General features: G+C 61.7%; 1 protein-coding gene across 1 annotated transcript in view; it reads right to left on the bottom strand.

The window, feature by feature from the left end:
* The window catches only part of ADGRL1 (adhesion G protein-coupled receptor L1), a 44,812-nt gene that overhangs the window by 4,214 nt on the left and 28,384 nt on the right, over positions 1-12,214 (bottom strand). Inside the window, exons 5-21 of the mRNA XM_045550779.1 lie at positions 8,502-9,302; positions 7,312-7,626; positions 6,571-6,674; positions 6,086-6,271; positions 5,724-5,762; positions 5,421-5,604; positions 5,092-5,217; positions 4,367-4,581; positions 3,913-4,083; positions 3,292-3,501; positions 2,964-3,184; positions 2,683-2,749; positions 2,147-2,238; positions 1,433-1,601; positions 436-564; positions 242-338; positions 20-148 (exon numbers count right to left, since the gene is read on the bottom strand). Coding sequence (XP_045406735.1) covers positions 20-148; positions 242-338; positions 436-564; positions 1,433-1,601; positions 2,147-2,238; positions 2,683-2,749; positions 2,964-3,184; positions 3,292-3,501; positions 3,913-4,083; positions 4,367-4,581; positions 5,092-5,217; positions 5,421-5,604; positions 5,724-5,762; positions 6,086-6,271; positions 6,571-6,674; positions 7,312-7,626; positions 8,502-9,302 — 3,255 coding nt within the window. The remainder of the gene's footprint in view (positions 1-19; positions 149-241; positions 339-435; positions 565-1,432; positions 1,602-2,146; positions 2,239-2,682; positions 2,750-2,963; positions 3,185-3,291; positions 3,502-3,912; positions 4,084-4,366; positions 4,582-5,091; positions 5,218-5,420; positions 5,605-5,723; positions 5,763-6,085; positions 6,272-6,570; positions 6,675-7,311; positions 7,627-8,501; positions 9,303-12,214) is intronic.

Below are 12,214 nucleotides of genomic sequence, written 5' to 3' on the forward strand. Positions count from 1 at the left end.
CTTCCCAGAGTGCTCTCACCTGGGGAGTTGAAGACGGGGGGCGAGGAGGGATTGAAGCCCACTGACTCGGCGATGAGGGTGTTGTAGGGGCTGGTGCCCCCACGGGGCTGTAGCACAGGGTTGGTCAGCAGGTGGTTCCCCATGGTACCTGCCCAAGGGATCAGAGGTCACCAGGCAGCCCAGGGACATGGGTCCAGGAGCCCTGAGGGACTGGAGCCAGAGGCAGAGGGACACGTCTCACCTCGGTTCAGGGTGGGGGTACTGTTGATGTCGCCTGCCATGAAGGAAGACTCCGTCTGTTTCCTCACAGTGTCGTTCCACATCCTCCGGATTCGGCTCTGGGGATGCAGCCCAGATATGAGGGGGTCCTTGGGCTGCCCACCCTCCACCTGGGACCTTTCTGAGACCCAGGACAAGCACTCCCCTGCCCCGTACCTGGGTCCCCGTGTAGTAGCGGGTGTTGCTCCTCATGGCTGAGGTCTTGAGGGAGCCGTGAGTGCCCCCGGGCGGGGAGCGGATGCAGCAGTATGAGTGACGCAGGCACTTGCTGTACTCCTTGTGCACCTGGGGGCGAGAAGGACAGTCAGCTGGCCAGGATGCTGGCCACCTTGTGATCCAGCTGCCCATAGGGTGGGTCAGAAGAGAGGCAGCCTAGGGAATCCAGAGATGGAGCTTCCCCCCTCCCCCCCCACCACTTCGGCAACTGGTAGACCACAGAAACCTCAGTCGCCTGTCCTCTAGCAGCCAACAACAGCTCAGGGTAGCTCTCTTCTCACTCGCCCATCCCCTTCCCTGCCCCTACTGACAGTTTCACTCATTCACAAACTCGACAGAACTGTAGTGAGCGGCCACTATGCCTAGGCCTGGGGGACCATGCAGACCAGACACAAATCCTGACCTCTCAGAGCTCAGATCTCAGCAGAACACAGATCGAAATACAAACGTGCTCCATGGCTGTCCGCTCGAGTTAGGTGCTGGGAGAAACGGTGGCTGGGAATGGGGTCAGTCAGTGCTAATGGGGGTGGGAAGGGAGCGGGTGACTTTAAATAGATTCAGGGGTGGGGGGGAGCCAAGAGGCCTGGGTCAGACCGTGTGGGCCTGGGTGCCCTCGTAAGGACGTTGCTGTCACTGTGTGAGGTGGGGGCCGTGCAAGGATATTGCCTTTGACTGTGTGTCCAAGGATAGTTTGAGCAAAGCAGGGCTGTGGTACCCCCACCTCACAACCAGAATGCTTGTGATGGCCGCCTCTGCCAACCCCTGCCTTAAGCCTTCCCTGAATTCTGCCCCCGGCCAGCGACAGACCTGATTGATGGCCCCCATCGTGGTGAGGGTGCCCCGTCACCAGATCTGCCCCACTCTCAGTCCTACAGGCTGCCAGCCCAGAAGTGTCTCCGAGGGAGGCTTGTGGCCCAGGCCCCAGCCCCAACCTTACCTTCTTTTGTAAGGCGCAGTGAAAGACAAAGATGAAGACCCCCTGGAAGGCGTTGAAGGTGGTAAAGAGATAGGCCATGACCACGGACTCCTTGTTGATGAAGAGGAGCCCAAAGGCCCAGGTGAGACCCAGCAGGAAGAGCAGTGCAATGGCCCCCAGGGCCCAGGATCTGGGGTGGGGGACAGGAATGTCAGAGCACCCACCCGAGGAGATGGCCTCAGCCCAGGCCCCTCCCCCACAGCCCTGCTGTGTGCCTCTGTATGGAGTGAGGGGGCTTGGGGGTGGCGCTGGGCGCTGTCTGCAAAGACTCAGCCTGGGCTCAGGGGATGACACCAGGTCAGGGGTTGGGGTTTTGCCAATATCAGTCATTCCCCTGCCAGCTTCATCATTTCCAGACCACTTAGCCTACGTTTTGGTGCCTGTTTCTACTTAAGTCACCCCTAAATGGACTCACCTTTTGAATTTCGCCTAAACCGTATGCAGTTATGCCCCCAAAACCACAGGATGGATGTGCTAATCACATGCTTTCTAATGCCCATTCAGTAGGCACGTAACGAGTACAACAAAACCCCCATCTTGATGCTTCAAATCACACTGTGTGTCACCAGAAACAAGAGCACCACTTTTTAGGACACCCTGGGAGAAGTGGGCGTGGGGGCCATGGGGCAGGGGGCGGGGGGCAGGGACAGGGCAGGGGGCAGGGACGCAGCTCACTTAATGTTGTCCAGACGGCTGGAGTCAGGCTTGAGCACAGATGAGCTTCGAATCATCTTGTGCAGGGTCACCATGAGGAACACCAGGTTCACCTGGGGGGTGGGACAAGGGGGAGGGGCTGGGCTGACAGTCCCCCACCTCCTTCAGTGAGTTCTGAGTCTCAGCTTCAGTCCCCTTTCTGCAGGGCCTCCCTGCTGGGAGTGCCCTGTCCCTGCCCCCAGGGTGCCCGCTGTGCTGCACTTAGTGACTGGCATGCCTGGCTGCACAATGTCACTCTTTGCTGCTGGGAGGACAGGGCCCAGGCCCTGACACACAGTAGGGGCTCGAATCACATCTCCCCGACCAGCAGCCCTCAGTGCTGGGGCTCCACACCCCAGCCTGCTCTTGTCCCCTTAACGGGTGGCTCAGTTCCCAGGTGGTTTTGAAGCCAGCGCCCCCCAGGGCTCAGGGAGTATGTGTGTATGGGCGGTTTACAGTCAAGGCCAGCTGGGATGGAGGAAGGGCACGCAGTGCTAGGGCTGCCGCCTTCAACTTACCACAATAACGAAGGAGACAGGCCCGATGAAACTCCAGATGAAATAATTATCCACTCGGAGCCAACAGCTGCAAAGGAAACGGGGCAGAGGTAGACAGACGCCGAGGGCCCTTCCTGCCCACCCCAGGAGGCCAGGGCCTCTGCAGGCTGCAGCCTTGGGGATCAGAAATAGGGAGGGAGGCCAGTGCCCCAAGGGTCCCGGCCCACAGGGTGCCACTGAGCAGGGAGCCAGGCAGAAGGAGAGGAGGAAGAGGTCGGGGTGGGCAAAGGAGTGACACTCACGCCTTCTCGGTGCCATAGCTGCGGTAGTCGATGGCGGCCGCAATGCCCACAACCAGGGCGGGGAAGCAGTAGCCGCCCAGGTAGTAGTACTTGGTGCGGGAGTACTCGCTCTCAAACACCTCCACCAGCAGCAGGTAGAGGTGCACGCCCTCCAGGCACAGCCAGGAGAAGGCGGCCAGGAAGAAGTAGTGCAGCAAGCCCGCGAAGATGGGGCAGGCGATCTGCAGGGAGCACCATAGGTCAGAGGCCGCCCCAATAGCACCCCTTTCCTTCTCCCCGTGTCCCTGGGTGGTGCCGGGCAGTCACCGGCCCTCAAGCCCCAGCCCACCTCATACTGAGTCTTGTCTATCCCGACCAGGAAGAGCAGCTCGGCCAGGAAGAGGTTGATGCACAGGTTCTTGTGGATGGTGTTGCGGTCGGTCTGCAGGCCCCGCAGGAAGCAGAAGGTGGAGATGCAGATGGCCAGGCAGACCAGCGAGATCACGATGCCCACCCAGGTGATGACGGACAGCAGCAGCTCGTTGATGCGGCCCTGGTACTGGGGACAGGAGGCGGGGCACGCTCAGGCCTCTGGCTTTGCACTCAGGGCTCGGCCAGGTGCCAGCTGCAGGCATGGGGGACCTCCGGGGCTGCCCACCCGGCCACCTTGCTGGCCCCCACCCCTCTGCAGGTGGCATGCTCACTTCCTCATGCTCTGAAAGGCTGTGGAGAGATGACAAAGGTGACTCCAACTTGCTTCCTTCTCCAGGGGGCCTTGGGAGAAGGTGGGACCATGACCAGAGAGGGTCAGAGAGGACCCTCTGGGCTGGCCTCACACCCCAGGCAAGACCGGGGTCTCCATGCCCACGAGGCTGGCCTTTCCCCAGCACCGCCCATGCTCTCTCTAGGGCGCCATGCAGAGCGCGGTCGGCACACGGCCCCGCCCAGGACAGCAGTGCAGCCAGCTTACGATCTCGCGGTGAGCCATGAGCACTGCGAAGTTGGTGAGGTGGCTACAGGCACACGTGGTGTGGGTCTTGTTGGACTCCACCAGGCGGCAGCCCTGGGTCGACCAGTAGCCCAGCATAGAACGTTCCGAGTAGTTCCAGAAGGAGCAGTTGGCATTGAAGTGATTCTTGTCCTGTTGTATGGTGGTGGCCAGGGCGTCAGAACTGGGGAGTCCCATTCCAGCACCCCCATACCCAGAGACGAGGATGTGACAAGTGTTAAGAGAAGTGCCTGGGGTTCGGGGCTCCACGTGACAGTCTGAGATCTTGGGGGACAAACAGTTCAAGCTACCAAAGTGGGGAGGGACGTAATTTGCTCTGCAGGTAAACATACATGCAGCTGGGGGGGGGAGATGCACAGCCTGGGGACAGAGTACGCTGGGACCCCCAGGGAGGGAGGGGGACGGCTCAGCTCACCTCCAGGTGGGCCACGGTGAAGATGACAGGGTCCATGAGGAAGACGCGACTGGACTCCTTGTTAATGGATGCTGCGATGACCTGTGAGTTCACCACCAGGGAGGCGCCCCCCTGGCCACCCGCGCCAGCTTCGCCTGCCAGCTTCACCGTGGCATTCTCCGTGGACAGGAAGAGGCCCAGGTTGTTGTAGAGGATAAAGACAACTTTGACCACCCCTGGGGAAGACAGGCACAGTTGGACATGCCCGCAGTCCCCAGCAAGTGTCCCTCTTTCCAGGCCACTGGCTTCCGCGCTCTGCCAGATCCACAGCCCCCAGCCATGCCAGCCACTGGGGCCTTCGAAGCCAGGCCACACTCCAGGTAAGTGGGGCTTGAGGAGCCCTTCCTGTGAGACCACTGCTCAGCTGCAGGTGATTCTAAACAGCAGGGCAGTGGGCCACGACACATAGGGGCTGGGACATTTGGCAAATCTCTAACTTCTCTGAGCCTTTGTCTCAAATGACACAATCCTGTCTGAGCTGTGAGGCCCTGAGCCCACTCTGCAAAGAGCAGGGCCCACCCTAAGGGTCTGCAGGGCTTCAGGGTACCCAGGAATGCCCCTAAAACTTGACATTAGCTTGAGTGGATACCGCCTGATAAAAGTTCAGGACCGCTGCCCTCTGTGAGTGGAGCCGAGACGCCAGCACAGGGCCAGGTGGCACCTGATACTCTGCCGGGGACACTGACCATTGCGGCTGTTCTGCTTGATGGTTTTGGCGGACAGCTGGATGGAGTTCTTCCTCGGGTACTCCTCCTGGGGGAACACCAGCTCCTGCACCTGGCCCTCTGTGTTCAGGACTGTGACCTCCAGGACTGTGGGGACAGGGGTTGGCAAGGCACATGCAGTTGAGGTCTGTACCCCATCCAGGGGCTCAGGCTGCAGAACGAGCCCCTGTGGCAAGAGGCCCAAGATCGAGGGCCAGGGGGACCAGGCATCCCCCGCAGTCTCCAGACCTGGCCCCCCCAGGGTTCAAGGTTCACGCCTGACCTTGCCCTGGGGTGACTGCAGCACTCACCCACGTTCTCCTTGGCGGCCAGGAAGCGGGCGGGCTCCCTGACGTTGTCAGCCAGCAGGAAGGCGCCCTCCTCCAGGACGTCCAGAAGCATGGTGGCTGTGTGCACCTGCTCGGTGGCATTCATGTCCTTCCAGGACTCAAGAGCCTCTGGCCGGAGCAAATTGTCCACTGTCTCTACCACGGCCTACACGGGTGCGGGGACAGTGCCGTGAGTCACCGCAGTATCCTCTCAGCCCCCAGCCCCTGTTCCCCTCGGTCAGCTGGAGCCCATGGTCCTTATGCTGGGGACCCTCTGGGTCTCACCTTGATATAATCTTTGCAGGTCCTCTCCCGTTTGTGCATCTGGGGACAAGGCACAGACACGCAGGTGGTTAGGCTGGGCCTCCAGGCACGGCTCCCCTGACCCCAGCACTCTCACATCTGGGCCCTGGAGAGCTCGCTCTTCAGTGTCCACCCCCGACCCAGGGCTAGGCCATCTGCAAGAGACGTTCCTCGGGGGTCCACAACCCCCAGGACCACCCAGGGTAGCACAGGAGCAAGACCCAGCAGCCCCCGGGGTCCTGCCTCTGACAAAGTACCACCATGGGGCTGGCAGCCTGGTTCCGAGGTACCAGGTCGGATACTTCCCGAGTCCTTGCGGGCAGGAGCCCCGCAGCTGGGCCCACCTTGTTGTAGTTTTTTCCGGCCGACTCCCGCTCGATGGGCCGCAGGGCCTGCAGCTGGGCGTCTAGGATGTCCAGCAGCTGCTCCAGCAGCTTCACGGAGGAGGATACGTCCCCTGCGTAGATGGAGCCGCGGGTGTGGCGGGCCAGCTCGCTGGCGATGTTGGCTGCATTCTCCCCGCTCTTGATCTGTGTGAGGTCGGGGAAGGAAGGGGGGACCCCGGGTCTGTCAGGGACCATCCTGCTCTCCCCAATGTTCCCTCTTTCGTGTCCCTGTGCGGCCCCTGCCGTCCCTCTCTCCGCTTCCCCTTCTCCCTGTCTGCCCCCCCACCTGTCCCTGCTCCCTCTGCAGGCCAGGGAGGGGACCCCACAGTCCTGCCTTCCAGACCTGCCAGTCCCTGTGTATCTCCCCAGCTGCTCCACTACCCCTGCTGGGCCCTGGGTCCCCGCAAGTGTGCCTGCCTGCAGGGGGCTGCGGTGGCCGGTACCTTCTGGGCCACCTGGTTGACCCAGGGGGAGGTGCAGTTGCTGAGGTCGGGGCCCCGGGGGTTCCAGAGCCCTAGGGCTGGTAGACACTGGAAGGAGGCAATTCCTGCAGGGACAGACGGACAGGGATAGACAAAGGAGCCAGAGGGGAGGAGAGGAGGATGGGCCAATGCAGGGGGAAAGGGCACAACAGAGAGCAGGGGACATGTGGGCGAAAAGAGAGGTGAGGGGGACACGGAGAAAAGACATGAAGCAGGCCAGACAGTCAAGAGAGGTTTCTCTCTGAGGTGACAAAAGCCACCCCTCACTGCTCCTGAGCTCTCCCTCTTGGCTCCCTTTCTGTCTTTGACTACTGGCATTAGAACCTTCCAGCAAGGCCCATCGGAAGCCCCCCTGGCTCCAAGAAGCCTCTTCTGACCCTCCCCTCGGACTCTAGAACACTGGTCCCCGGCAGCTGTTCACCCGTCCTGCAAGTGGCTGCTCCTGGGGCTGTCCCACGTCAGCCTGAGGCCAGGAGCCATGTCACCTCACATGGATTCCCTTGCAGGTGCTCAGCAATGCAGGTGGCCTGGGGACTGCCCGAGCCACTGTGCCAAGCCCTGCTGGGCACTGGGCATGACCCCTGCCCTCAGAAAGCCCCTGCTCCAGCGGGGAAGGCCACCTGTGCTAAGCTGCTCACGGAGCATGTCCCCGTTCCTCCCCTGGCCAGCCATGGCAGAGACGGCCGCAGCCTCTGCACTCACCTCGAGTACCCTTGGGGCAGGGCCTCTCCACCAGCATGCCCTGCTGGGTGGCCGGCCACTGGACCCGCCGCACCTCTCGGGGCTCGCAGAAGAGCTCAGGGGACACGTGCAGATTGGGGGCTGGAGGCCGCCGGGTGCTGGGTGCTGGGGCTGTGGCTGGAGGCAGGTCGGGTCCAAGCTGGTTGATGGCACCCACTGGGTGCGTGGTGAGGGGTGCCCGGCGGAGTGGGGTGGTGGCTGCAGGGGAGGCTGTGCTGGTGAGGGGCGTGGGCCGGGCTGTGGTGGTCGTGCTGAGGGGCGGGGAAGTGGCTGGGCCTGGAATGGAAAGGGGATATGAGACAGGGTCACGCCTGTGCTCAGGGCCCTGCCACCTAGCCCAGTGAAGGGGAAAGTGTCCTGGGCCCCCTGGGTGTGGGGACCAATCTCTCCTGGCCTCTGTGCCCACAGAAGTCCCTTATGCCCATGGGACCATATAAAGTATCAAAAGGTGGTAAAAAGCCACTTGCATATTCCCTGAGGTCTGAGAGCAGAGTGCAGAGAGCAGACAGCAGGTGGCTTCTGAACACTGCCACCTCCCACCTCGTTCTGGCTCACTCTGGTCTCTGTAACCTAGCTATGCCCCTTCTCTCTGGAGGCCTCGGTTTCCCCCTTTTGCAAATGAAATGTCGTGGCAGCAGCTGTGGGGACCCGAGGCTGCAGAGAGCTGGCTTCGGGCAGCTGAGCGGCGAAATGACCCTGCGGAGGGGCCCTCACCCCAGGCAACGGCAGCAGCACAGCTTTTTCCGGTTTTATGGATATTGGGCTTCCACCCAAGATCTTGGTGGATCCAAGGACTAAAGGTGTCCGAGCCCCGACAAATGGCAGTGGAGTTCAGTGGTTAGGAGCCAAGTCCTGGGTTCAAATCTCCAAATAAGTTAATGCCCTACCCACCCAGTACCGCAGTGTCTGCATTTGTAACATGGGGACAATAAGGATTCTTGTCTCATAAACTCTGAGGATTAGATAAGTTGAAGCACTTGGAACATCTGTCACACGCTGTGACTTTCTTTTACCTCCTGGGCTCACACCCAAACCCACCTCCAGATCTCCAAGAGCTCCTCAAGAGGGACCCCCACCCTGGGACCCAGGGGGACAGGCATGGAGGGACAAATGCAGGCAGGTCCCCAGGCCTGGAAGTGAGCCGTCCTCACCAGCACTGGGGTCGGGCGGCCCGAACTCCAGGCTATAGCGCACCACAAAGTAGTTGTTCCAGACGTAGAGCTGGTTGTCACGAGGGTTGTAGTCCACGGAGGAGATGAACTGGTAGGGGTTGGGGAAGGCGAGGCTCACGGGCTCCTCGCGGTTGGCGTTGGTGTTGAAGGCGTAGTCCACGCGGTTGCCGGCCGCCTCACTGTCGTCGTCCACATAGACAGAGCGCAGCACGTAGAGCACCCCACACACCATGAAGGCGTTGGAGGCCGAGCGCTTGTCGTAGCCCGTCTCCCACGTGCCCTCGAAGCGCAGCGTGTAGGGGTTGAGCTGGCTCACCACTAGCCGCCCGTTGTTGCCCTCGGTGGCATAGATGACCCACAGCCCGTTCTCGTCCACCGCCAGGTCGATGTCTGTCTTGCCCCCCCAGCGGTAGGGCGACGTGTCGTGGTAGTTGGCCGTGTTGATGACTGTCTCCCCGCTCTTGATGCGCGTCCGCAGATCGTACTTGACGATGTTGCGCGTGCGCTCCTTGTTGTAGAAGACGGCGCCGTCGTAGACCACGAAGCCCGTGCCGTCCACACGGTTGGGCAGACGGTAGGTGGTGGTGTGGCGCGCTGCCACGTAGTCCTCCCATGACGCATACTCGGTTAGCGTGTCCGTGCGGTAGGGGATCCAGGGCATCACGTAGATGCGGTCACCTGCCTGCAGCGGGTCCTTGCACCACGCGCCAGACTGGTGCTCCGACTCGTGCGTGGAGGTGGGCTCCAGCACCTTCTGCAGGGTCCCCGGGCACACGAAGACTGGAAAGGGCGGGAGGGTGGGGAGGAGACGAGAGAGGAGGGGCAGAGGCAGAGAAGGGGTGAGAGAGAGGGGAGAGAGACAAGTTGGTCATGCTGCCAGGGGGAGCCAGGTCGCCCCCTCCTGCTGCTGCAGTCATGGTTGCTTGGTAGGGCTGGTGATTGGGAAGGGGGTTTCTGGGCTGGGACCCCCCTCCCCTGCCCAGCCCAGCTGCCCCTCTCCCTGGAGATGTGAACCCTGGAGACCATTAAGAGCGGGATTAGTGGGTAGGAAGTGGTGCCCTTCCCCTTCCCTGGCTGGTAGAGACCCCACAGGCTGGGGAGAAGGGGTTTGGTAAGAGACCTCCCGAGATGGTCTGGTGTGATTTAAGCGGAGCTGTGTGCAAAGATTCCCCCCACTGCAGTCACTTCTGGCTTTGATGTCCAGGGACTCAGCACCTGGCCCCTTCTCCCTCCTCTCGGCCCCCTTGGCAAGAGCTAGGGGTCCAGGGTCCCATCCTTCACCAACCACAGCGGGACAGATATATATATATATACATATATATATATATTTAACTCCACTTTCTTCCTCCTGCAAAAATTGCAAGGTAGAGTGATGTTTCCGTACCCATTGTGGGTGTCAGGAGCACCCCCCATTCCAGGGAGGGGAGGCATAGGGGCATCAATTCTCTTCCCGGGTTCCTGATGTATCTGTATCCCCCTCCACCCGGTACCCACAAAGTCTTTAGCAGAGGCAGCTCCCAGGCTAGGACAGGGAACAGAAGAGTCCAGCCCCTCCCTGAGGGCGCCCAGCCCTGCCCCCAGCCGGCAGGGTCTCTCATGGGGTCTGGCTCAGCAGCAGACACTGACACTGGTGCACAGGGGGTGGGGGGTGGGGACATGGAGAGGGACAGGACTCCCAGGAAAGTAGGGGAGGGGACAGGAGAGCTGCGCAGAGGGAAGAGAGACAAGGGGGGGGCCTCGGTGAGTCCGGCTCCCGGGGAGGCTCGCTTGCAGACCACCTGGGAAGAAAGGGTTAGTGCTGGTGGAGGAGAGAGGGGTGAGCAGAGAATTCACTCCAAGGCCCAGGCCCGACTGAGGGTCCCTCAGGGGGGCAGTCCCAGGTCCAGCTCGGAGGGGGCAAGGGAGGGAACCAGGTGCTAGGATAAAGACCCAGCCCGCCCCAGCCAGGCCCCCCACCTCCCCTGTCCCAGACCCAGATTTACCTGCGACCATCCCCGGCTCGGGAGGAGGGACCAAGGCAGCGCTGATGTCAGAAAGGTGGGGGGCCCCGCCCCACCCCCCCATTCCCTGAAAAGGAGGAAAACCTCAACTGCATCTCGTTGGCCGCCGCTGGCCTGCCCACCCTTGCCCAGTCACGTCCCAGCGCCACCTACTCCTAGCCTCCCCTTACTGATCCAGTGGGGTCAGTGTGGCCAGGCCCCCCACCGCCTCCCACAGTGCTGATGTCCAGCACCCTCCGTCCAGGATGGCTGGGCCTCCCTCTCACCTCCCTGCTGGCAGAACCCACAGACAGGCTGGGCGAGGGCTCAGGGTTGGGGTGGGGGGTTGCAGTGAATTCTCTGCTCCTGCTTGGCCTGTCACCAAAGCAGCTGGCCCCGAGGGGGACAGGGAGGGCTGGGACCTGGCACCGGCTTGGGCGGCAGCCCCAGTGGCAAGAGGGGCTTGGGCAGGAGCCTCTCCTCATTTCCACTTCCAGCAGGCCTGGGGGTGGGGGGGATATGCAGCCCTCCCCTTACAGCATCAGGGACAGCCTGGCTTCAGGGTCCCCAGGCACAAAGCAGCCAGAAGCATGTCCCATTTTGGTAGGGGAAGGGGAGCCGGGGGCATAGAGGTGGGCAGGAGCAAGATGATCCCGGCATGGGCCCCAGGACCTGGCCATTTCCCTGTCCCCGGTGCACTGAGGGGTTAACCTGCACCCTCCGTCTGGCATGCCGGCTTCTGCCCTGTCCTTCTATGCCCCGGGTCTCCCCTCTGCCCAAGCCGGAGCCCCCATGCCAGATGTGTGGCATCTGAGGGGATGTGTCTGTGTGTGAAGGGGACAGTAGGGGGTCTCAGAGCCTGAGCTGGTCAGAGAGTGTTGGGGAAGGAAAAATGTGGTTAGAGGTCACCCCAGGGGGGAAGAGGGAGAAGATGAGGAAGAGTCTGCCTGGGGCCTTGGACAGCAAGGACCCCTCCCCAGCACCAAGCTCCCAACACCTCCTCTTCCCTCCCTGCTGCCCCCTCCCACCCTGCTCCTCCTCGAAGAGAAAAGCTCCAAAGCTGCCGCATCCAAACCACCAACACGGGCCTGCAAGAAGAGTGGCTGGTGCTGGGAGGGAGAGAGAGAGGGACAGTGCAGGGGTGCAGTGAGGGGCAGACCTTGGGCTGGTGCCCCAGGCCTCTCTGAGATGGGGATGGGGGGAGGATGGGGAGGGGAGCAGCTCAGAGGGACCCCGCCCCACCTCCTTCACAGGGGATGCTCCACAGACCACCGTAATTTCAAGGCAAAAGGGATCCAGAAAGGCCATGTCATCCAGCCCCGGCCCCTGCTGCGGCCTCAGATCTGCCAATTTCCTGAGACCTCAGATCTGTCAATTTCCTGAGCCTTCTGGGGAGGAGATAACCAACCGACATTCCACCCTGGGAGCCCCTCAGCTGCAGCAAGCGCCCCCTCCCCCAGTAACGGACAGCCCCATCTACTACAGAGCTCTTTGTAAGAAATTACGGTGTTTGTGGAAGTCCCCAGACTGTGCCCCTCCCCCGCCCCGCCCTGGTCCTCTAACCACAACAGCCCAGAAGAAACCCTGACTGCAGCTTTGCAAGTGTGAAAGAAATAGAGAAAAAACGCTCCCCCACCCCTCGCTCCCCCCACCGTGAGGCCCGCCCCCACCCCCTTGCCCTCGTTTTTCTTTTTGGGGGGGCAGGCTGCCCCC

The sequence above is a fragment of the Lemur catta genome, chromosome 1 (assembly GCF_020740605.2).
Source record: "Lemur catta isolate mLemCat1 chromosome 1, mLemCat1.pri, whole genome shotgun sequence".
Lineage (NCBI taxonomy): Eukaryota > Metazoa > Chordata > Mammalia > Primates > Lemuridae > Lemur > Lemur catta.